At 41.0% G+C, this 25,869-nt stretch overlaps 1 protein-coding gene across 8 annotated transcripts in view; it reads right to left on the bottom strand.

Annotated features, from left to right (window-relative positions):
- Window positions 1–19,649, bottom strand: part of DACH1 (dachshund family transcription factor 1) — a 386,987-nt gene extending 367,338 nt beyond the window's left edge. For 4 of the 8 annotated variants that reach the window (XM_035320813.1, XM_035320794.1, XM_035320822.1 and 1 more), the window contains exon 1: window positions 18,353–19,649. In XM_035320813.1, coding sequence (XP_035176704.1) covers window positions 18,353–19,077 — 725 coding nt within the window. In that variant the 5' untranslated portion in view covers window positions 19,078–19,649. The remainder of the gene's footprint in view (window positions 1–18,352) is intronic. The other 4 variants (XM_035320834.1, XM_035320850.1, XM_035320842.1 and 1 more) reach the window with 2 other exon arrangements.
- Window positions 19,650–25,869: the final 6,220 nt, after the last annotated feature.

Below are 25,869 nucleotides of genomic sequence, written 5' to 3'. Positions count from 1 at the left end.
AGCACTGCTATCAAAAAAGACTGTAAAAGCACAACCTTACTTCTACAGAAAGACAATAAACAACAGAGATTGTTTATCTGAGTAAAGACCAGTTTATCTGATTCCTTTACCTATCATATTTATATGATACATTTATTAATACATCATCTACTAATATATGGATTTATTTAGTACTTGTTTTTCATTAATTTTCTATTTACCATTATTTCCTCACTGGGCATGTATGAATACTCCAGCTATTAATCTGTGCCGGTGTCACTAGAACAGGTCCTTTCAGTACCTCTAGCAAAATGTAATTACTTTAACAGAGAAAAAAAATATTAAAATTGTAGTAAGTCAGGAATATTTATTTTTTAGTTTTATTTCATTTGTAAGTATTCCTTAAGTTTTTGTTTCACCACTGTGTAGCCATTGCTTACGAAAGGAAAGTAAATATAGAAAAGCTGGCAGCTGTAATGTCAAGATTGTGTCCTTCTTATTACTGATACTCCTTTCTGCAAAGCCCTTGGATCCTCCAATCATCATATATGGCAAGTAAGCTCTTAAGAATGATGTCAAAGAACCTACTTAAACATCCAGGCAACTTTTAAAACTCTTAAAGTGAAGATAACTCCAAGCAGCCAAGTAGATTAAAAATGGTGACTGAAGACAGAACTTTCTCCCAGGCAAATTGCCAACATTTTTTGAAAGGTAAACTCAAGCTTTTAATTAGCATGCACATTCCTCCCTGTGAGCATTGCCACTGTCTGGATCATCTTAAAAAGGAATAAAAATGGCATCCATGGCTATGCTGTGGAGCTTAGATTTCATGCAAGCACATCTGAGAAATTACAAATCATTGCCTACAAGAACCATGGAAGTTGAACCAAAGGTGAAGAAAAATTTAAAAAGCAAATAATGCCACAGCCAAATTAAAGAACTGTAAAAATGGATAGAATCACAGAATGAATATAAAGTGAGTAGGAATAAAAAAAAAAAAATCAAATAAATAAATTATAACTGACTTTTTCTCCACTTTTGTTATTACTGTTTTTTATTAGTTGCTCATCCTTATTATGCCAGCTCTGTAAATTAAAATCTCTACTAACAAAGATAAATCAAAGATGATTAGTATCTCTCGATTTAACTTCCCTTCCTCCCACAGTTCAAAATGAAGTGAAAGTTATCCTCAGCATGGCCTGTCATGGTGGGCAGTGGTCCAAATCAAGAAAACTGGGTCAAGCATCTTTGAAAGCTAGTGTTATATGCTCTAGAAAGCATAATTATTTGTTTCCAATACAATACTAAGTTTCACACATCAGACTGTAATAATAATTTATTCGGAGTGCAAAATGAATATGCAAATGATGAAAATGTATGTATTATCCCCTTCTCTGAAATGATGCCTATGATTTTTTTTTTTAATTTCTGGGGCCACTGCACCATTTTTATAATTATTAGAAGATACTCCAGGGCATATGTTGTGTTGGTATACAGCGACTTCTCTGGTGGTTGAAATCATTCAGCCCGTGGACTTGTGAATCACAAAGCACCCACGGCTGAGCAAATCCTTGTACGACACATGTCATGTCATATCTTATTGCTTCAGCACAACCCTTGCACTCCTACCATATCACCAGTAGCAAAACACTTAAGTGCAGATGGGTAGAGCGCTGCTGACATCACACCCCCTGGAACGCAGTGCTGCAAACAGAGCCTGTGCTGGGGCTATTAAAAGCACAAGCCGTTTATCTCTGGGCTGGGGACTACTCTGGGTGAGTAGTTACATTTGGTACCAAAGCGTTCTCAGGCTTGTCTCAACTCAGAGTGGCTATATGGGTTTAGTAATTCCCAGCAGTCTTTTGTAGGTGCTTGAAACCAGTCTATAGTTAGCTGAGCTATTATTCATTTGCATAGCAAGGGTGCCAATGACTTACCACATCAAACATTCCTGGGAGGTGCCTGGCCAATAGCAATGGCTAAAACCAGTGCTCTAATCAGTGTTGAAATCATTGATAGTGCTGTCTATCCACACTATGACAGACAAAAGCTGAAATGTATTAAACATAGCAATCCATCATCCTGCAGATGGGAAGCAGGAGCCAGCAGAGTTCAGACGGAGTGACTCCCGCTGCTAACAATGGCTGAAGTACTGACAGTTCAGTACTCCTCCTTCCTACTCACCAGACTTTTCTCCCAGCTTCATAAGAGCAATAAATGAGCAAACTGCTCACTGAAGAAGAAGGATTTAAACACTGTAGACTTCTGGATAGCTATTATTCTAACTCAGAATGCCCATAAAGTAGCTTAATGAGACATCAGTTCTCTTCTTAAAAAAAAAATTAACAGGGGTTGTGAATTCAAATAAGTAAGAAGAAAAAAAAAAAAAAAAAAAAGAAACAACCACCTAAAAATGTAAAAATGTTAGGTGCGTAAATCTCATCTGAATATATGAGATGCTTACAAGTTAAATATCTAGCACCAGCAGCTGGAAACAAGCGAAAAACAGCAGTTGCTCCAAATGAAGAAGTAATTTGTGGGGAATACATCATTATTTTAACATCAAGAATACAAAGTTTTAAAGTGGAGAGGAATGATTAGCAGATTTTTACAGAAAAATAAGGTAATGCTATTTATGAAAGTTGATTTTTCTCTCCTGATTTATTTCTTGTAGGACACATGAGTCACACAATATAGCCAAAGGAAAAAACTGCAACTGCTAACACCACATTAGTAAAGTATAAAAGGCAAAGACACTTTTCTTAGCATTTCAGCCTTGTCATTTCCAATTTTCTGCTCTTTGGACATGCTTGTATTCAAATTCTGGAACATCTATTCAGCATATCAATCCTAATTAGACAATCTGGGTCTGGAAAGGATGAGAGCTGGGTCATTTGCATAATTTAATCATAAATACTCAGTGATACATATTTCCAAATGCATTTGTACAATTATCTTTTCATCCTTGGGGCAATGGTATTAATATGATTAGGCAATATTTCTGGAAAAAACAGACAAGTATGCACTCTTTTTAACTGCAGCTTAGGGCGATATGAAAAATTAATTAATTTCTGAAGAAAATCAATTTCTGTACGTGACCACATTAGACATTGCTAAACCAAGACACAGAATTCTTTCTCAATCGGAACATTATATCATTCTTTTCAAAATTCTGATCGTTAATGTGAATGTTTCAATAATAAAATTATTAGATTATTTAAATTTTCTTAATACATAGGCATGGTAAAAATAAATAAATAAATAAATCTTGTCACTCTGACACTGTGTCTTAAAAACGTATTGTTTGACCAATCAATAGGAAACCGTAGCGTTTAGTCTGAACTCATCTTATGTGATCTTTTATTAATGCACATTAAACCGATTGAATTCAAGGACAGCAGGAAATAATTCAGCTCTGAAAACCAGAGCAGAAAGAAACAGGACCACATTAACCTAAGGTACTTTAAAATTAATATAAGGTTGTTTCCTTGTTTGTTTTGCTACAAAGAATTAGATAAGGTGTTCCTTCAACAGAAGCACACTCATTACAAAAATGTTGTGACATATGTGGGATACAGCCAAGCACCCAGGTGGCTAATCTCATTTTTAGAAGAAAGATACTGCTTTGTATGTTAATTGAATGAAAAAAATACATTTATGATTTTATATGTACCATCTTTATTTCTTCTCAATCAACAGAAAAACTAGAAATTACTGCATGCAAATGTTCAATATTCATTTAATTTGCATGAAGGTGCTTGAACAATTTTTTTTATTCTAACAAGCTCATTTTTCATGCGTTTTGTCTTTCATCCTAATCTAGCATCTGTCATTCCTTTTTGAAGTTATTATCGGCCCAATTCCCTCTTGGACATGGTTGCTGGGTGACCGGTATCTTAGCACCCACTTTGACAGGAACAGATGTGAATCTGATCAAGAGATTTCCCATGAGTACCTGAAACCACAAACAACTTTCGTGAAAAACAAACAGCCTCACTGTCATCGTCCCTCTCTCACCCTCCTTCCTTCCCCTTCCCCCACTTCCCCCCCCCAGCCCCTGAAAAAAAAAGGAAGTTGGGGAACAGTTGTTCAGTGTCATTAAAATGTATTATGATTTTGCAGGTGTGTTGCCTAAATATGTTCTTAGCTATTTCAACATTCAAACAGAAACTCTTGGGTTTAAGTTACAATAACTATCTTTTGAATACTTGGAAAGCTGATTGTTCATTTTGAAGGTCACCATCTTCTAAACATTCCCGTGTTTGACTTGTTTTAGTCACCTGAATGCTCTCATTTAAATCAGTGAGATTATTCATGTCAGTAAATTTCACATGCATCAAAGCATCTACAAATTGTTTTATAAACCCATAACTTACATTTGATTATAAACAATGCTCTTTGATCACTCCCACACTTGGTTGCTGATATCTATGAAACTCCTCCTGCATATGAAAAATCTGCTAGGTATGCCATGTGGGTGCCAATACTGACAATGTTTAAGAACATGCATAATTTTATCTAAATTGTCTAACTGAGATGCTATAGTCAACAGGACTCCTTACGGAAGCCAAAGTTTTCTTCCTGCTTGCAGGATTAAGACTTTTATGAGCAACCCAATTTCATGGTAACTACATTCATTGCTGTGCATGTGATAAGTAAAAATACAAAGAAGAATGGTAATTTCTGCTATATTCCTCAGAAGTAAACTCAGAAATATATAAGACACAAGTGAGAACTCCTGAATATGACTAAATTTCTGAAACAAATATGTCTCACTATTTCTTTGCTGAGGCTGTGCTGAGGCACAATCGATGCCTGGTATGTGCATGCTAGTGTTCAGTGGAGAAAGAATCAGCAAAACTCAGTTGTGTTTTATAGTAACTTTTTATCTACATATCTTTATCTCTACTTATCTACAATAGAAAAGACGTGATAAAAGGAGATGGAGGTAATCCATTCTTTCAGTTATATAATAAAAACACAAATACCTAATTGCAAACCAGCATCTCTGCTGCAACAATCTCAGTCCCACATCAAACACCAAAGCAAAGCACTTTTCTTCTTGCTTGCTTTCCCAGACACTACTCTAAACACAGTCTCACTGAGCAAAGAGAAAAGAAACACCTGTAATCCAAAGAATGAAAATTTGATCATACGCATGTAGATTTATAAGGCTGTGTAATAGTAACAATGGGCAAATTTTCTTTAATATGCTGTCAAACATCCTTTTACTTTTGTCTCTTCACTTTGTTACTCTTCAGCATGTTCCTTGCCCTACAGCCTCAGGGACCTTGTCCCTGCTGCTACTGTTGGGGTTAGCAACTCTGCTTCCTAGGCCAAGAATCCTCTGTATTTTAAAGTTTTCACAATGCCTAATAAAATGGAATTTCCATGATTGTACTTATCTTTAATTTCTTCAAAATCCAGATTGCTGTGTGAGGAGAAGATGGAGAGGAAGGAGAAAGGGACTTCAGAATCCACAGATCTGAATTTTTTCCTTCATTTTGAGTTGTTGTTTTATGATTCAACAGATAACAAAGAATTTTTTCCTCTCTAGTTTAGATGCAAAGAAAATTTAAGACAAACATTTCAATCACAGTGAAGCATTCATTGCTACTATAGTTGATCTTAAAGATTTCCCTTACTTACCATGGAAATCAGAAAGCCTTTAATGCAGATGAAAAACTTTATTTGTAACTCAAAAGCCTTAGCCTAGTCTGATCTAAATTTATTTTAGATACAGTATAATTAATGTATCTTTTACATAGCTTACAAACAACAGAACTACAAAGGAATAACCAAGTAAAGTACTGAAGAAAAATACTTAACCTCCAGAATGCAACTGAACCCCTATCTTCTATTAAAAATAATTTAGAAATATTACCGTCTCTATGTCTTTGAAAAAAAAAAAAAAAAAAAAAATGATCCCCCTCTACCCACTCTGGATATCAGCATTAAGCTGCTGATAGTAAAACCTGTTAATGACATCAACAAAAGCTGAATCCCTGAAAGCAAAAGGCTGACTTAGAGAAAGATTTTTTTTTTTTTTAAATAGCTTATGGATCAATATGAGTACTTCTTCGAGGTGAATTAGAAAAGGACATTATGTACACATTTATAATAAATACATAATGGTGATAAGTAATTACCATTTAGAAGACCTGCCCTTCACTCCGCCAGTCAAGTGAAGCAAAGGATGTGAATAATAGTCATATGATGCCTCAAGAAACAGCCTGGATACCCAGACCAGCAAAGTAATGAATAGCTTAATACAAATTGTTCCGGAAAATTCACCAGTGGGAAAAGCAAACAAATCTAGTAAACAAATACCATCTTACTTGATGTGATACACTCCTATTCCATTTCTCCTCTTCTGATCCTTTTCGCTAAATCCAGGAATGACTAAAAACTCAGGATTAGGTGAAAGTGGGAGCAGTATTTCCAAACAAAAGGCTATTCTGCCATGTCTACATTGAGAGATAGAAAGTAAAGAGTTAGGGATCATCAGCTGAACTGTTTAGTCGATCTAAAGTGTTAAGATGGTGTATAAAGAAAAAAAAAAAAGCAATCTATACTAGATGAATAGTATCCAAATATGTCAGTCATTCACTAGAAATAGGTAGACTTATGCAGGCATTTAATGCCAATTTCAGTACTGAAAGTATCTTTCGAGGATGGGGAAGATTGCCTGAGAATAGGAAATAGTTTCCATGAGAATGTGGAAGTGGAGCCTGTAAGGTTTGTAGAGCCTCTGTGGGATAGTAATTGCCGAGGCAAACTTTAGCTGAACAGAGCACTCAGTTTGTTAAATAAATCAAAATGCAAGCTAATTCTAATTTTGATGTAACCGTATAAGCATATAGTTCAAGCATACATATTCAGAAGTATTAAGGATCCTTTCCCTGTCCTTAGGGGCTCACTGTTTCAGCTCAATCTGTGTACTCAAAACTGGTGCTACACTGGCAGATAGACACCTTAAGTACCGTATCACAGGGTGGGGTAAGCACTCACCCAGCTTAGAGTATCTAGACTTCTAGCTCACACCAAAGTACTGAAAGGCCATGGTAACACCTACTTGTTACCTTGATTGATTCATAGAGGAGGCCTGAACACAGATTTTTCATATCTGAAATGTTTAATTTGACTGAGGGTCATTTTGACCAAGGGGTAGTTTGGAGGAAGTTGTCTTGCTGTAAATCATCTCACTGGGTAAGCCTTTTTGAACCTTGAGCCACCCTGTCCCAAGTCCCAGATGAGCAGCTCAATCATCCAGCTGCACAGTCAATCTCTTATCTATAAAACACATACTGACTATAGCCACTGGGACTTTGCAATTCACATGCAGGAAAACAAAGCTTAAGTTACTAAAGCCAGAGGAGAGCTCACTGAGGAATTAGCCCGCACTGAACAAAGTCTATAATTCAAACTTTTTGCAGCTTAATTATATTGAGAAACTATTAGACATTTTAAAGAATTAGAACACTGAACTGTTAAATATTTGGCACATGACCCATACCTAATGTAAAGTAAGTTTCTAAAAATGTCCATAGAAAAATTTAGTAGAAAAGTGGGTGTAGGGAAGAATTCAAATGTGACCCATAAGGCCCCAGTATTTGGAAAAGAATTGTTATCAGTTCATTTCTTTCCCATGGGGTAACTTGTATAAATGTAATTCTATGGTTTCATAAAACCAGGTCAAGTTTCTGTCCCTTGAGGTCTTTTGGCAATTTGAAGCATGGCAGCACTTTTTCCTGGCTACAAGTTCAAATCCTCATGCATTCTGGTATTGTGAAAGGAAACGATTAGTTGAGCTGGAAAGATATATCCATCCTGATTACAGCACACCTTCCATAAATAAAAACACTTGCATGGGTGAAACAAGATTCCACAAAACAATATTTACAACTAGTTGGTTCTTTTCATTTAAGCTGATGAAAATGCTTGCTTTTTTCATCTCTAAAAATAAATATCTTTCTTTCAGCAACTGGCACACCAAGTAAAAGAACAGGCGACCTTATCACATAATTGTGCCAATAGTTTTAACTGACAACATCTTTCTCCTTCAATGTTTAAATGTTTTACACATGTAGTCATACTTTGGAATATTTGTGAATGCGTGGATGTTTCACAAAGCATTTCATAATTATTATTTTATTACCTCTCACGATATAACTGTATTATTCTACCTTCACTAATAAAATATGTAAAATGAGATGCCACAAGACAAGATCACCTAAGGGGTCACTGGGAAAGACAAAACATGTACTTGGTAGACCCACAACAGCAAAGCCTCAGCAGCAGACCTAAATGCTAGGGAGATTCTACTGCTTAAGTAACAACCTCAGATCATTGTGTTCAACATTATGTCCCATGCAATGTGTACTAGAGTCCAAACCTGAGGCTAGTATGATACTGGGTTGATTTTGACCATGCAGCTGAGCAACACAAATCACCCTGTAAGGACTATGGTCCTTCCAGCTCTATTAAGACTTCCCCAGCCTATGTAAAAGGGTTTCTTGGTCAGCTCCACATCTAAATGTATGCCTCTAAGTCCACACACACACCAAAGAACAGTAGACACAAAGGACTGCCCCACCTCAGCCCACAGACAGACTGACCTCCACAGGAACCTCCCCCACAGGGACAGACACTGGGGGAGCTTATAACTGCAGATGCAAGAGGACGGGTAGCAGACAAGAAATTCAGGGTCTTTAAGCAAATGGCTCTCCCAGCATGTGTAAATCTGAGATCTACATAGTATGGAGCTGGGCTTCTGCTGAAGACAAATTCCACCTTTTCCGCCACTCCCCTGAGATGATGCTACAGAAGGTCTGAAAGGAAAAATCTATGAAAAGTTATTAATTCTCAGCTACATCCCACCTGTTGGACCTTGAGGTGGCATCAAGCCAATCCAACAGCTGTGGCTATACCCAAACATCTCTACTAAACACCTCACCAATGACCCGTATAGGAAATGTTATGACTCCTTTAAATAACAATTTGATACATGCTCCTGAAACAGCTATGTGATGATAAATTAGTATTTCTAACGCATTTTCCTCATAGTTTCTCAAAAATGTTCTTTTTACACAGCTAGACTTTAAATTGTAAATTATTGTAATAGGAGCTTCATTTTCTACTACTATCTTTGTTTTTAACATCATATTTTAGTATCAATGTAATTTTGAAGAGAATCGGTAGAATCATAAACCATCTATAATAGACGATAGTATAAGAAAAAATAATTTCTTAATATTCTGTGTTTTTATTTTAATCAGACCTATTAAAAGCTATGATGGGAAAGAGGGAGAGGGAGAGGGAGAGGGAGACAGAGAAGGAAAGGGAGAGGGAGAGGAGAGAACTAGTCCTTCTTTGAATTAGAACAATATACATATAAATTTGCAGCAGTGTCATGGTAGTATCAGTCTTGACTGGTAAATACAGATGCAGAGAAATAATAAAGTCCTACATATCATCAGCAAAAATGAAGTCCTACATATAATCTAAACTGTAGCAAGTGTTCTAACAAGAGGGAAAATAAATAAATAAATAAATGGCAGTGAGAACCCATGACTTTTCATTTGTATCAGTTTACTATATGCTTAATTCCACTTGTACTCACCCACCCCATCTTTTTGTTGTTGTTTTAAGCAGAAATTTAAGGAAACTGAAAGCAATTGGAAAATGGTTTAATTTCCTTCCCATTAAAACTATCAGTGACTATAAGAACTAAAACATTAAAAGTGACAGCCATAGGCACACATCTCTAAGTGCCCATCCCCTTAAAATGAGATAGGCTTTTTCTGTTCTACAAAAATGAATACAAAAAATCCCAGCAGGGGTTATAAAGCCATGGTTCTGACACTTATACTGATACAAATTTCTTGTACTCATTCATACCAAGACATCACCCTGATTTCCTAACGTTATTTAATACAAAAGAATTCAATACTCATAAAAAATGTTTAAAAATGCAAAATGAATCTCCATTTTACTATTCTATACAACAAGTGTAATTTACAGGACACTAAATCTAAAGCATTTTTTATGCTTTCAAATTGTCTGTGCAAATGTAAGACAGTATATAGTAAGAGAGCTTTCTACCAAATATATGAATTGATTCTTTCACAGAAAAACTTCCAAATATATTAACATTTCCTTGCTTTAAAAGATATATGTAGGCCATTGAAAGCAACAGGACTATCCACATTCTCAAAGATAAACATATGTTTTAAAACCGCAGCATTTTTGTTTTAACGTAAATAGATAAGTCCTACAGGTGACCTTCTCCAATATAGAAAGGTTTTTTACAGCAGACCAGGAGACTGGAAACATTGTGTACTTCATGAAGACAGATAACAGCAGTATAAATATAAACATATAATAAACATTACGTTCATATTTTGACTACACTTAAAAAAAAAAAAAGAAAGTTTTAGTAATGTCTTTTCAAGAACACTAAAACTATTAATAAACCCTGCCTAGGTTTATCAGATACAAATGTAATCCATTGCTAATACATCTCTTTAAAATGCAGTACCTATAATCTGAGAACTATTTTTTTTGACCTATAAGTAAAAATCATGATCTAGTTCCACCATTAAAAAAAAAACCTAAGTCATTAGTAAGTATCAGAACAACATGAAATCAAAGTTACAAAATATGTAATTAAATACTAATCAAATATATATTGCCTGTTCCCTTTAAAGTTTACTTCTCACTGCTAATTTCTTTTTGATCCCTTGCAATTCTTTTATGTAAGATGAAAAATCAAAGCATTTCCCAAAAGTAAAAGATTTTAAAAATAATTTCTATCATACAACAATTTGTATATACAAGCATATTCTGAGACATGTTCTGATCAACAGCTTTTTTGGCCAAATCTAAAATGCCTATTACATGTTCTCAGTACAACATTATTAACAAGTGCTCTAACATGAACATTATTCAGTTAAGAACTTGAATCTTGACGTTGTAATGCAATAAACATGGGCATGTCAATTACGCTCAAATTTTTGCAACAGCCCCACTTACTCCTTCCTTCCCCTTTCTCCCCAGCCCCATTCAACTCCACTACGTATCTCTATTATTTTAAGTTGTCAGCAAGGTAGTCTATTTGCAAACCTATGTACGGCCCTCAGTTAGTCATACATTTTAAACATACATTAAACAATAAAAACACATGTCTAATAGTTAAGGTGTTTTTCTCAGTATTTTTAGTATTACCTAAAGTCATAACTAAAGTCATAACTAAATAAGTGAATAAGAAAACTAGTTTGAAAGCCTAGCTTGATTCCTAGCTTATTTTAGATCAAAGGGAACAAAGCAGAATTTAGGCATTTGGCTGCTTTAGAGAATAATTCTATAAAGTCTAAGGATGCATAATTTTTTTTTATTATAAGATGCTCTTATCTGAACGTAAAAGAACATCTAGCTAATGTGACATGGTGAACCAGGAAATTTTCATTACACCTGTTTCTGAACTATAGATAACTTTAGACATTCAAAAGACATGAAATCTCACTGTTTGATATTTGTAACAACAATATATATATATTTCTTTTTTCATACTTAAATAAGTTTCTTCTTCACAAGGAAGATGCAAATTATACAGGATGCAATGAAAATATCTACCGTAAACTAGTTTTTGCAATCAACAGGGTACCCTTAAAAGGAAAAATGAACAGAAAGTTACGTAAGTATTGCTCACATGGGTAACAATAAAAACTTTAGCCAGCTTTATTAAATCAAAATCATGAACAGTAAGAATATTAAAAAACCATCTGTGACTGTTTAGAAAGTTTCTATTTTGTTCTTAATGAATTGCTCAGATACATGCGATTTACAGTATCTCTCCATTCGGTTCTGCAAATGGTATTGTATATACACACCTGCTGCAGAAAAATGTTGACTGTAAATGTAATTATCACAAAACATCATTTAAAGCAATATGAATTGAAATACAGTTTGTGATCCATTTCCTCAATCACAACACTTACAGGCACTTTCATTAGTGTTGGTGAGCGTATCCTGAACTGCCACTCAAGAATCCTTTTAGTCTGAAGAGACCAGAGGAAATTCACAGGAGAAAATATAAGTATACAATATTTACAAAGTTATCCTTCCCCAGAGTAGTTTTGCAGCTTATCACTATCTGTGGTTTTGAGTAAAAATTTTGAAATAGAGACTTAATTGTATGCTCAAAACTGATCCTTACTCTCATGAAATTCAGTGACAGTATTTTTGCACTTTATGCTGTGGAAAACACACTACTACTCTTTTTCTTTTTGTTCCACTAACAAAACAAACAAACAAAAAAAGTAATGTTTTAAAACATGGTATCATAGAATTCACAGTTAATGATAAAAAAAATCCATATTTAATAGATTACACTTCAATATTCTGCACTGCTTAAGAAATGAAACATCAGCAGTTGTTACAAGATGTCCCCAGCTGAGCACTGTATCAGATAAATAAGCAGAACATAGTGAGTTAAGGGTAAAGTTACTTCTTGAAGCAAACCGGATTTTATCACTTCAAGTCACAGACATACCTTGATTTTAAATACAAAGATTTTGGTTTATGCTTCAGGATATTTGAAAATAATTTAAGTGATAATGGAAAAAAGAAAAATTCTTCCTTAATGCACACTGGAGAAATTATCTATATATGAATTAACTCTGGATCGTAATAGCTTTTTGCAGATGACTTTTCAGCTCTACCATTTAAATACATATTTAAGCAACTAAAAATTTACTGCCATCTCATATTATGCCAGTCCACATTATGGCGCTGTTACAGTATGCACATTTAAAGATTATTGAAAAAATTACTGTTCATATGCAGTACATAATTTGCAAAAGGTTAATAACTATTTTAAAACAACAAATGGCATTAACTTATAATGCAAAGCAGATGCCCCAAATGTTGTTTTTAAAACAAAACATATTTAACTTATAAAAGAACAAAGGGGATCTAAATCTAGTCCTTTTTCTTAAAAACAGACAGACTTTGCAGTTGTTTTGGACCCTTGGTTTGCTGGTTCATACAATTTTGAGAAAAGTCAGTTTCTGAGTACTCACTCACTGTACTATCCTGTAGCCAGAGATGTATTTTTACAACTGAACTCATAAAGCTCTTTCATGAAGTGGTGATACTAGACAGGCTGAAAGAGATTTACCTGTACCAGGCCAGCAGAGATTACAGCAATAATTTAATATATCTATGATGTAGTCCAAAAGGAAAATATTCAAATTCAATATAGTGTATGAGAATTGTGTGCTTCACATGCAATTCACTTCAGATGATGAATCACAGTGATGGGTAAAACCAGCTGCACGGAATAATCTAGCAAGAGAAAACAGAAGAAATCCTAAAAGGCAGTCAAACAAGCATTACCATTTGCAACCAACATTCAGAATACACTCCAGACTGCAAAATCTTAGGCACGCAAGGAGTAAATGACATTGCTTCTGGCCGTGCTGATCAATTGCTGAGAAGCAGCAGCTCCAGAGGCCGGCTGTGGGTGCGGGTGCTGCCAACAGGGGGCACTTTCCGCGGGTGCGCCCGTCCGCGCCCCTGCCGCCGGCGAGGGCTGGTGCTGAGCGCAAAGGAAGGCTCGCCGAGTTCAACAAACAAGCAGCATAAGTTGCACTGGTAACATTTTCACCAGCACTCTTCCCTTCAGCAGACATCAGGAGAGTGAAAACATGCGCCCCGGACAGGCTGAAGAGGCCCCCCCACACACACACTCATTAAGCGTGCAGCCCCAAAAAGGGAGCAGAGGCCTAAATGTGAACTTAGTATTCGGGCAGAGGTAGAGAGAGATTGTGGAAATAGAAAACCTATTTGCTGGCAAGTATATTTCACTGTGCTTTCATAAAGTTTGTTCTCTTAAGTAACGCTGATGCAAAATTGACAACGAAACAGTGCACTTGAGCTAATCAAATACTTCACAAAAAAAAAAAAAAAAAAAAAAAGTGAATTAACCAGAAATTTCTCTGTGCCCATCACCACCAGCCCTTCCCAGCCCTGCACACGAACAGCACACGCAGCGTTGCACAACGGACTGCTAACATTCACTGGGGAGAAATGTTCCCTTCCTCAAGTATCAGATACTGGGCTACTGCCAGCAACTAAGTATCAGATTAACGGGATAAATAGTCTGTTCTGTTGTAGTAATTATGCTCCAAAGATCTCAGCTTCTAATTTATAATATTTACCAATAAATAAATGCCATGAGATGGGTATTAAAGTTCTGTTATTGCAAGCGGCTGGAGTCTTTTACAGGTTTTTAAGCCTGAAGAAGCCACCTCCAAAGCTTTTACTCCTTCTTTATAGTTACTACAATTTATCCTCTGGCTTTCCAGAAGTCTTCTTTGCTTGTAAAACCTACCATATTTCTGCTGATTATATTTTACTAATCTGCGGCAAGGGAGGTCATCAATATAAACCACAGATAGTATATATTTGAAATTATTTGCAGCTGCACTTCCTGACCTGTTTAAAACATCTATGATCTGTACTAGCCCATCTGGGTGAGATACTCCTTTAATTAATACGAACAGGAGAAAAACTCTGGAAGTGTGCAGTATTCAGCAAACAAGCACATGCCAGGTCCACAAAATTTGAGAGAAGCAGAATCTAGCAAAGAGAGACTGTGTAACTGCAGTCAATGTAAACCAGGCTTTGGAAAGAACTGTTTTATGTCCAGCATCTTTCCCTTCTGCACTCAAGTCAATTGGGTTGTTCTCCAAAATCTGTAAACAGCTTTCAAACAGTGCAAATAATTCTCTGATTTAAGTATGAATGTCAATGAACTCATTCAAACCATCTTCAAATGTCAGCAAAGATTAACATATCCTGGCCACAGGAGGGAGGTCAGAAGAAGGCACGCTTTTAGTTTTTAATGGGCATGATCCAAAGCCAGTCTAAGTATATGGGAAAACTCCAGGAAGGGACCAGCATGGAAAAATTCCACAACAAGTACTCGAAACACAAGAGACCAGAACAATCTGGGATCAATAGCTTCCAGGTCATTAATCCTATGCAGGTGACATCCAGTGAACAGTTCGCTACTCTGTTTCACGTACACATTCAAGAAATCTGACTCGACTGGGGTCGAATAGCTTTAAATATTTTTCACGTTTTGCCTTTACATTTCTCCTATTTGTTTGGCATGTGGCTTTCTAGCATCCCATTAATGTCAAACCGTTTAATCATAATGTAGGCTAAATGCACAATTTGCTATTTCCTGGATTTCTGTTTGGTGACCAATGCTTTTTTATGGGGAAAATAAAAGCAAAGGTCAGTATGACCAGAAAAGAAAAGTCATCTTCCATAACGGAAGACTATTTTTCCAGTGAACTGATGCAGAAGCCTAATTTAGAAAAAGGTCCTTTAGTATCATGTTATTATTAGTAGTATCACAAATAAACACAGAAACCAATTCACTTTACAGACCTCCACATTAAGCATTCAATTGAAAATCCCTTGGTGTTTTATTGATTTTTGTTTTATTGATTTTTTTAAATAGCAATATCACAGTTAAAATGCATCATTTTGGTGAAACACATCTAAAACTTTTCTATCTTGAAATAAGTTATTACAAATTATTTCCACAGCAGCTGGCAACTAACGATTCAATCCATTTAAAGAACAACAAAGTAATGGCTTTATTTGGATGCCTTTTTTGATTAAATAACGTATTAACCTTGATGAAGCTTTCCAAAAAGGGATTAGTGTATTCAAGTGCATCAGCTGATTATGAGACAAATATAACAGTGATAAGTTGCTGGTTCGAAATTTTTGAATCTGATGACTATAACAATTTAGCCGCTAGAACGGAGTTGGCTCTTACAGCTCCCATCTCAACAGCAAGTGTCTACCCAGGATACAAAAAGACATCACCCAAAGTACGCAGTAACTGAGAGTCTGGAAAGGTCACGTAAATCACTAGACCAGGTAGACAAAAATATCCTACGTAAGTACTGTACAGCCAGATATAATTAAAAATAATTAAATTGTGAGGAAAGAATCAGACTGAAATGTATCGGAGGGGAAACCCTGAAAGTAAATACAATTTTATGTTCCAATGGTATCATCCATTTTGACCAAAACTCACTGACCCACTTTGCTTTATTTGTCTATACTGTAATAATACATTTTGCATACCTATTGTAAATCCTTTCCATTAAGTTATTTGCTTAATGGATGCATAAATACATCTACTACAATTACGCTTTTTAAGGGTCAAACCCTATCCACTTCTGAACCCACTGCTGTAATTTCTACTGTGCTGTATTATAACACAGCAGACCTCATAAACAGTTGAAATACGGCTGATTTTGTACTGTTGACATGATCAACCCGTGTTACAACCAGGCTGCCAAGCCCTTTCATAACCTTGCCAAGTCCAGAAATTGGTGTCCCTGTATTCCCCCCCGCCCCCCCCCCCCCCCCCCCCAAAAAAAAAAAAAAAGCTGATCTATTTTTTTATGTTATGTGTTGAAATTACATCTCGCACAATATGACCATGGCAAACTAGAACTGGTGTCTCTTTGTTTTAAGGACCAAATCTTGAACTCTTGCAGGTGTTACAAGTTAGACGCCACACAGAGACATCTCTTAAGATCCATGTTGCTTCCACATGAAACAACGCAGGGTTACCGATGCAGTTACACTTATGTCAGAGCTTGGAAGTTACTCCAGGCTGTTCTGTCCTGCTGCCCCGAAAACCAGAAACTTGAGCCATCAGCCTAGCAACAGAGTAAGTGCTTTGCTCTCCCTGGCTCAATGCTAAGGAGTCCCAGCTACCCTCAGTCAGGGGGGTTAGAAGGAAATGTCCCACCCGGCCATTAGAAAAGGGAACGAGCACGGAATCACACGGGGTTATTTCTCCACGTGCTGGCTGTTGCTGCACCTTGAAATCCGACGATGCGAAAGTGAAACGAGCCGGGTCTGCCTGTTTGCACATACTGAAAGTAGCATTGAGACTCTGTCTGCAGCCTCCTCACTGGAGAGCCCTCCCTGCTGTGTGAAGTTCCCAGCACCCCTAAACCGGAGCCACCGCCAGCCCCCGAACTGGAGGCTCAGCTCTCCGGGTCACAACAGTTCTGCGACCCCTTTTCCTGATCGAGCCGCCCCAAACCCTGTAACCTACAGATGGCGAGACACCAGCCCCACTCTTTAGACCCTGCTTGCAAAGCAGGCAGTTGTCGCAGCAGGAATTTCCTCTTTCGCCAGCTCCTTCTTCTCCCCGGCCGTTGTCGAGTTTGGAGTTTCCCTCCTCCTCCTCTTCCTCCTCCTCCTCCCCCCGACCCGCGGGGTGCGAGGGCCGGGCAGCCCGGCGGCGTGCGCGTAACCTGCGCGCCCCCCCACCCGCCTCACGCTGCGCGGTGCCACGACTCAGCCTGCCCAAATCCCCTCCCAAAAAAGCCTCCTGCTCCCCCCCCCCCGCCGCCCCCATCCCCGGCCGGCTCCGGGGGGCCGGGCTCTGCTCGCACCTGCTCCGGGGGGGCCCGAGCCCCCCGGGGGGAGGGCAGCCCGACCGCCAAAAAAAAAAAAAAAAGCGCCTCCTCGGCGCCTTCCCGCCCTCTCCCCTCCTCTCCCTCCCCTCTCGCCATGTGGCAACTGCCCCCTAGCCCTATACAAAAGTGCACGTGCTCTTTGGGATGCGTGACAGCGGCTGATGGCCGAGTGGCCTCCATCCCCCCCCTCTCCCCCCCCGGATAGGGCCCTCCGCCCGGGGAAGTGCCCCGGAAGGCAACGATTGATGCGAAACCCAAGATCGCCCCTTCCATACACGCACACACACACACAGAGGACCCAGGACCGCTCCCCGTGCACCCCCGTGCGCCCTTCAGGCCTCCTTCTCGCAGGGCTGTGCGTTTTAAAGGGCTGAACTTGAGGAAGGGGCGCGTCAGAAAACACTTTGGGGAGCCCTGCTGCCGCCTCTCCCGGCCCCGCACGGCCCGGCGGCCCCTCCGCCCCCCGCGTAAACCTGCGCAGCTCCCGGCGGGGGGGGAGGGGGGGCAGAGAATGGGGGGGGGGGAGGTGAAAGGGACAATGACAGGGCGACAGTTGCACGGCGCGGAGGAAAGGGGGCAGAAACACCCTTTTCTTCTCTCTCCCCGTCCCACCAAGAAGCAGCGCGGCCGGGTGCGGAGCAGGCCGGTGGGGTTCCAGGGCACGGGGGGAATGGGGGAAAAAAGGGGGAGACGACAACAGACAACATGGGGCCGCAGGACGCCCTCCCCCCCCCCCCCCCCCCACGAGTGAGCGGTGGCGTGGGGGTGGGACGGGGGCGGCGGTTGGGGGGGATAATGGGACGAGGAGGGTGTCTTGGGGTGTGCGTGTGCCTTGCGGCGGTTACCTGGCGTTGGTGCAGTCGTTGTAGAGGGTCTCGAAATCCTTCCTAGAGATGAGTTTGCAGCGGTTGACCCCAGGCTGGATGGCCCCCAGTCCCCGCAGGATGCGGACCTGCTCCACGTTGCAGACCACGGGCGTGATCTCCAGTCGCTTCAGCTTGGTGTAGACCGTGTGCAAGCCCCCCACCAAGTGCTTCAGGAAGAGGTCGAAAGCCTGGGGCAGGCAGATGAGCTCGCAGCCCTCCACGGTGAAGGAGGCCACTTTGGCCCCCCTCAGATCCACCATCTTGCACTCGTTATTCTGGGGGGTGTTCTCCACCGGGGACGGGGTTGAGTACACGGGTTTGCCGGGCAGGCTGCTGGCCGCGCTGGCCGCGCTGGCATTGGGAGCGGAGGTGCTGCTGCCGCTGCTGCTGCTGCTGCCGCTGCCGGTGCTGCTGGTACCGGTGCCCAGGCTGGGGCTGCCGCCGCCGCCGCCGTTACCGCCGCCGGTGGTGGTGGTGGAGGAGGTGACTGTGGCCGCCGCCGCCGCCGCTGCGATGGGCTCCGGCCGGAATATGTTTGTCCCCGAAGCGGCCGGCGGGGGAGCGATGGACGGAGACGGAGAGGAGGTGGCCGCCGCCGCCGAAGAGGAGGTGGTGGTGGTGGTGGTGCAGGCGGCAGAAGTTGAGACCGGAGGCTGAGGGGGGACCAGCTGGGTCGGAGGGATCAAAGCAGCCGGTACGGCCATGGTCACATATACGGCGGAGGGGGGCAGTGGGAGGGGGAAAGTTCCCACACACACACGCAGGGGAAAGGGGAAAAATTTAAAAAAAAATAAAAAAATATAAAAAAAAAAAGAAAAGAGAGGAGAAGGGAGGAGGGGGGAGAGGAAGAGGGGAATAACCCCGGATCAGGTGCTGCGGCGAGCGAGAGAGCAGGGGGCAGAGTGAGAGAGAGAAACGCACAAAGTGTCCCGCAAGTGGGGACGGAGGAGGAGGAGGAGGAGGAGAAGTCCGCTCCGGGCGGCGGGGCTGGGGCCGAGGGGAGGGGGGAGGGCAGTTTCTTTTTGTGGTCCTTGCTCTAGCACCACGTTAAAGACGAAGGTGAAAAGGAGGAGGTTTGAAGGACTTCGGTTCTCTCTGGCAAGTACATTGATCAAAGATTGAGAGGGGAATGACAGAGAGAAAATGAGCTGGGAAGTGCAGGCTGCCGCCGCCGCTCGCCGCTCGCTCGCTCTCTGGACGAGTTGTTGTTGTCACACGGTGCGGAGGGGAGGAGCTCCGGCAACTTGAAATACCCTTTGAAGCAGCAAAAGGCTCACTCACTAGTATTAACCCAAATTATCCAACCAGGAACCCGGAGCAGGGAAACGGAGAGAAGTCCCTCTTCCTTCCCCCCCCGTCCCAGCCCCCCCCCCCCCTTCAGGAACCGTTAGATTACATGTTTCATATTTCACCCCACCAGAGACGAGATGTAATTTTCCCAGCCCTTTCCAACAGTGGCTTGTCAACACACTTTGGGGGGAACGCCGGAGTCTCCGGCTTCCCCCGAAGCCGTCGGGATCGGGGCGCTGCCCGCACACCTTGCGGCCGCCCCGACGGGGGCCGGGGGCAGCAGCGGACCAAAGCGGGAGGCTCCGGACGGGTTTGTCCTTGTCGCTCTTGTCGTCCACCCGAGCACCGAGCAGCTGAGGGTCCGGCGGCAGAAGCGGCTTTGTTGCGCGGGGGGGGGGCGGCGGAGGCGGCAGCGCGGGGCGCGTAGCCCCGCGCAAAAAAAAAAAAAAAAAAAAAAAAAAAACGCAGCGCGGCGACATCTAGGGGGGGACACAGGGGACCGGGTCTGGCGACCGCATCCACCGCGAGAAGGGGGGGCTGGCGGAGAACGTGGTGGCCGGAGCGACGCCGGAGTCACTTCGGAGCGAGACGCGGCGCGCAACAGGTGGCCGCGCAGCCTGCGCCAGGTAGCGCGGAAAATGAACTGCTGCGCTTGCCCACACATGCGCAGTCCCTTAGCCCGGCCCGGAGGCCCCGCGGTCTCTGAGCTCCCTGCCGGCCGCCAAAGTTTGGGATGGAGTTTTTAAGGAGAATCGGGTCATTTTGGGCGGCTCGCCTGCGTGCCGTGCTAGGGTCGGTCGGGAGAGCCCAGAGCTTTGCGCTGGTTCCTCTCGAGGGCACTTCACGCTCTGAAGGGGCGAAGGAATGTTCATTCATACAGCTGGGCATGTGTGAAAATAATGTGGGTAAAATTTTAGTAGTTTCAAAAGGATGAGCTGTGTGTTTAATTAATGATGGTGCATGTATCTGCCCATAGCTTTTTTTTCTTCTTCTTAATGTGTATTATTATGTGAGATATGACTCATGGGATGACACATCTACTGAGTGGATAATCTCAGCTGTAGTAACTCTGTGGAGGGGAATTTCCATGCTATCAGATGTAAAGCATTCTCATATGTCTTCTTGCTGGTAGTACTTCAACTTCAATGGAAGGCCGTTTGTGTTTTAATACCACAGAGGATGTCATTTGATCGTGAAATTTTAGCTATCCTACACTAAAACCTTTTAAATTGGCAAATAAACCCAAGAAAATACAAAGTGGCTTTCATTTTGTAATCTCGTGTACACACGATAGTGCAGAACACTTCTTCAACACTTTTTCAGATGTTTCTCAGAACATTTTTCAGAGGAGTTTATACAACTTAAGTGGCAGGGTATAGTGTTGACATAAAACATGGAATGCCCTGAAAACCATAAAATGCTCTGTTTTCAGTTGTAGCAAACCAGCTCGGTTCATGTCTACTTTGCCTCAAGTGTCCTTTTGCATCTCACCTTCTCTTACATGTTGTGAAGACATAAAACAAATCCTTGAGAAGATCAGGACAGAGCCAGATACATGTCATATTGGCACTTCAACATCTGAGTGAACTCTTAATTAGAAAACCTACCATTTAATTTCTTGTCTACCTTCCCTACAACGTGATGCACACCACCCCTTATTTTCTTCTCGTTGTGTGCCCTCATGAACATACATCCATCATGGTTCAACACAATATAAAGAAAATGTAGTTTGAAAGGGTTTACTACCATAGGCTTGGGTTAACCACCTTTTGATTGAAACAATGGGATTAGAAACCTAGGGAAATAAGAGATTATGAAAGGGTTCCAGACTCCTCGAAGCTTCTTGCTTGTTAAATGTTTCTAACGATCAAGCGAGTGACAGAATTTATTTCAAATCACATATACACTCTCGCACACACATAACACACCAACAGATCCTGAGGTGGCTCTTTGTAAACTTTTTTTTTTTTTTTAGATGCATTTCTATTACTTGCTGACCCTTTCATTTAATTGTATTGTTGGGTGTTTTCGTTTTTGTTCCTGTGTTCATGTCAGCAAAACTCAAATTACTATAACTGATATTTGAAAATTCTCCCTGTGTCAAGTGAAGACTTATGGTGCTGAAATCAATAAGACTGTTTAAAATTCAAAGACCTGCAAATCGTTCTGTTTGTCCTTTGATAGGGCCTGGGCTGATTAAAATGCGACCAAGAAAGCTTAATTGCTGCACTAATTAAGAAGTCTTTAATTTCTTTCCTGGAATATTGTTTGAAGCAGGGCTTCTGTTCTGCTCATATAACTGTTCAGGGCAGGTATTCGCTCTGTTTCTCTGTCTGTCTCTTTTCTTTTGACAATTTCCTTATAATAAAATGTATGTTGAAGCAGTAGGATGTATTGACAGTGATTGTAATTTATTACTCAAAAAAAAAAAAAAAAAAAAAAGACTGATGTGGGGTTCACTGTTGTATTAAATTACAATTTTTGAGGGCAGCTGTAAGGAGTAAAATGCAATTAGATATTGCATTGTAGCTGTTGCATTTTAAGGAATCTGAGTAACCGACTGACAGGAGATAGGACAGTACATCAGTTCCCTCCCCTTTCTTCAGTTATAATTGATAATTAAAGATTTAAATTCATTCAGAGGAAAAAAAAAAAAAAAAAAAAGAGAAAGATAAATACTTGTCTTTTGAACGTGTGTGAAGGAATGGACCGGGGGGAGGGGATGAATATAGCAGACAGGCACCTGGTGAGGATGAATTGTGTATTACCATATTAAGTTCATTTGAAATATTTTTTTCTTTATTTCTTTTGAATTTGTTTCCCTGAGAAATACATTTCTCTCTTGAATCTTGTCTTATCCTCATCCAGTGACCTACTTTGTTCACCGATTTCTGAAGAGAAGAAACTAAATGATTTCACAAAGCTTTCTGTGTGATCAATAGAGTAATGTTTTAGGTTTAATCACGCTGCGTTATAATTCTGGCAAATGACTGCCAAGCATAAGACTCTAAGAAAGCAGGGAGCACAGGCAAAGAGAAGGTAAATTCTGTTTTACTGTTAATCCCTAGGGTCTTAAGCAGTAGTTCTCCTTTGAGGAGCTATCTGTTATTTTGAGGGAAGACTGAGAAAGAGGGAGGGACCTCATACCGAATCCCCCCTGCATCGTTCAGGAAAATAGAACCATAGAAATGCGAGCCTGTGAACTGGGATCCCTTTTTTGCCCTTCCACCAAGATATTTACTAAACATTGAAAACACGGTGAATACAGTTGAGATTGATGTGAAGTGTTGTACCAGTAATAAGAAACTGGATACTGCAGTGCTGTTTTTCTAATTGTTGCATTATAGTCAAATTAGCACAGACCTTGTCCAATACAAATACAAACTGGATTCCTTTCAGTGACAGGACAAGTAGATAACATGCTTAATAGATACAAAGGGAGATTTACCATTCCAAGCACGACGTCACGCTAATTATGTTTACTCTAATTGAAAGCAAGGTTTTGGGGAATCTGAAATTACTCATAGGATATTTTTAATAACTGAATAATAATAAAGTGCAGCAAACGTTGATCACAAACCTTTTGGTCTTTCAAAATCTATTGGAAAATTAAATGAAAAGTGGAGTTTGGTACAAACAATGCCCCAGGGCAAAAAACAACTAACACTAGATTTTCCAGTCCAGCCATAACACAAATCAATTTGAGCACACTTCTATGGCCAGACTGCCAGATTGTTATGACTGCTAATTCACTCAATCAAACAGTGCATTAGCACACCCGGCACAAACAGCTTTAACAATAGCATACACTTCTGAACAGTCCACCATATATCATAAAAAGTCTAGAATGCATGGCGAGATTGCTTTCCCATTCTGTTTACTGCAGTTTGTATTTGCATATGGTCCATTTTTAACCAAAAATAAATAAAAAAAAAAAAAAGTGGAAGAATGAAAGAGAAAAAACTTCAGGAGCCTTAAAAAGAAAAAAAAAAAAAAAAAAGAAAAAAAAAAAACTTTAAAAAGTTTTCACAAAACGAGAAGCTGGGAGCAAACTGCCACCTGGGCTAATCGTTTAATATGCATATCTCGGCTAGAAAGTTGAAAGCAGCGACTGCATATCCCCAGCACGAGACTGGGGGAGGAACCGGTCCCGGCTTGGCATCTCGCTACCCCTTGGCTAACCCAATCGCTTTAGCGCCAGAGCATCTTTTGCCGCTTTGCTCCCGCGAGGCATCTCACTGGCTCCGGGGATGTTCATCGCCTGCGTGAGAGGGCAGGCTTTGGCCCCAGAGGGTATCCTTCCATTCTCCCACTTCATCCTCACGAGAAATGAGTGTTATCTCCGGTGATGCTAGCTGATGCTCTGACCAAGGACGCGCTGTACTGGGAGGCAATAACCGACGGCTTGGGAACCTTCTCTGCCCGTCCCTCCCTCCTCCCCTCCACCCGACACGTACATAACATACCCCAAAACGCGCACACGCGCATATATGCAAATTGCAAATACCAAACGCCAATTAAGCTTCTTGCTTATTTACAAATTATTATTTTTTTTTTCTTAAGTCTCTCTTCTGACTCCAGAGAATACGTTTCAAAGTCAGCAGCTCAGATAATCCTCGTGTGGATTTGAGCCGCTCGGTCACGTTGCAGTTACCAGAGCCAAATGGTGAAGCGGGTCAGGTTCCCTTCTCGGGCTATCTGGAAATGAATGGAGCAGGTGACTGGGCACTGCCTACTTACATTCACATTGCAACTGACAGCCAATGGAGAAAGCTGCAGGAGCGACAAGGAAATTATAACCAACTTCCCTGCATGAATTAAATTAGTACTGGAATAGACGGAAAGCACTCTGTGATGTTTGAGTTATACTCGTGCTCTCATTAGAGGTCCTCAGTCCAACATGTTAATTTACCTACCAGCAAGTAGGAAAAAGGCGCTCATAGCAATAATTATGAAGTACAAAGTCCCTGCCATTAAACTGTTGTAGTGGGGACAGAATCCGAAATGCCCTTTCCCATGTCCTCCCCCTTCCAGAATTATTTCACCCAGCCACTCCATCCCTAGTCCCCAACCCACCCTTATCGAAATAAAGATGCTGGAGCATCGGCCCGGTATTTAAACATTCCCGGGTTTCCGCTGTGTGCCACCATCGCAGCCGGTACGAGGGAAGCGCTTTTCCTGCTCGGTGCCCTGCGCAGCTCCCCCGCGCCCCCCTGTTCCCGTCGCGGGGCTCAGCACCGCCGGATCGGGCCCCCGCGCTCGGCGGGGCGGAGGGCAGCGGCCGCCGGGCTCGCCGAGCCTCCGGCAGCAGCTCTCACGCTAATTGTTTCCCTTAATAACAATAATAATAATAATACATGCACACCGGGCTCTTTTTTTTATATATATGCGAGCTGCCAGCCAGCGAAACGCAGCCTCTTCCTCCCCAAATCACTTAAGCGAATGAAAAACACTGGGGATGGGGAAGTTGCTACCTTTTTTATTCCTATATTGAAAAAAAAAAAAAAAAAAAAAAAGCCACACAGTTCCAATTGTTCTTTGGTGAATTGTTCTTTGATGGGGTGGGGGAAGGAAGGATCTTTAAAAGTCTGAGCCTTTGCTTGAAAAGTTTCAGCCCAGAGCAGAATTTTATAGCGAGTTATAAACTCTTGGTAAGAGGGGGATGTTATAAATGGAAGTGCTGACACAACCTTAACTATAGCGTGTAAACGGCTATGCTATAATATCCATTAAGCAGAAAGAAAAATAAGATGGCTGATCAATAATTTATACAAAGAGTACCAACTGCAGACATAATAACTGTAATGTTTGCAAAGCAATCTCTCGCTCTCCAGGCTTAACAGTAAACTAGCGGGGCTGTTAATTTCCAACTCCTACAGATAAGAATACAAACAAATTACTTAAACTTGTATTTTGCTCGATATTTTGCATGCCTCGGTAGGATAAAATAAAATTTAATTACAATGCAACTTAGACGGGCTGAGGAGCCTCCCCACCCCATCCCTGCCCCCCCTCCTCCTGCCCGCCTGCCTGCTGCTCTGCTCTTCTTTTGCAAAGCCTGAACAGGTTGCTTGGACGGCTTTGTAAGTGGGTCGGCTTTGGGTCACTCTAGTTCTTCGGCAGAGTTATTCATACATGGAAACAAAATGAAGCCATTTAACTTCAAAGAAAGTTGCAATGTTTTCCAGTGCCACGAGCTGAAACAC

This window comes from Oxyura jamaicensis, chromosome 1, assembly GCF_011077185.1.
Source record: "Oxyura jamaicensis isolate SHBP4307 breed ruddy duck chromosome 1, BPBGC_Ojam_1.0, whole genome shotgun sequence".
Lineage (NCBI taxonomy): Eukaryota > Metazoa > Chordata > Aves > Anseriformes > Anatidae > Oxyura > Oxyura jamaicensis.
The sequence above is the reverse complement of the archived record's forward strand: the minus strand, read 5'-3'. Positions and strand labels throughout refer to the sequence as shown.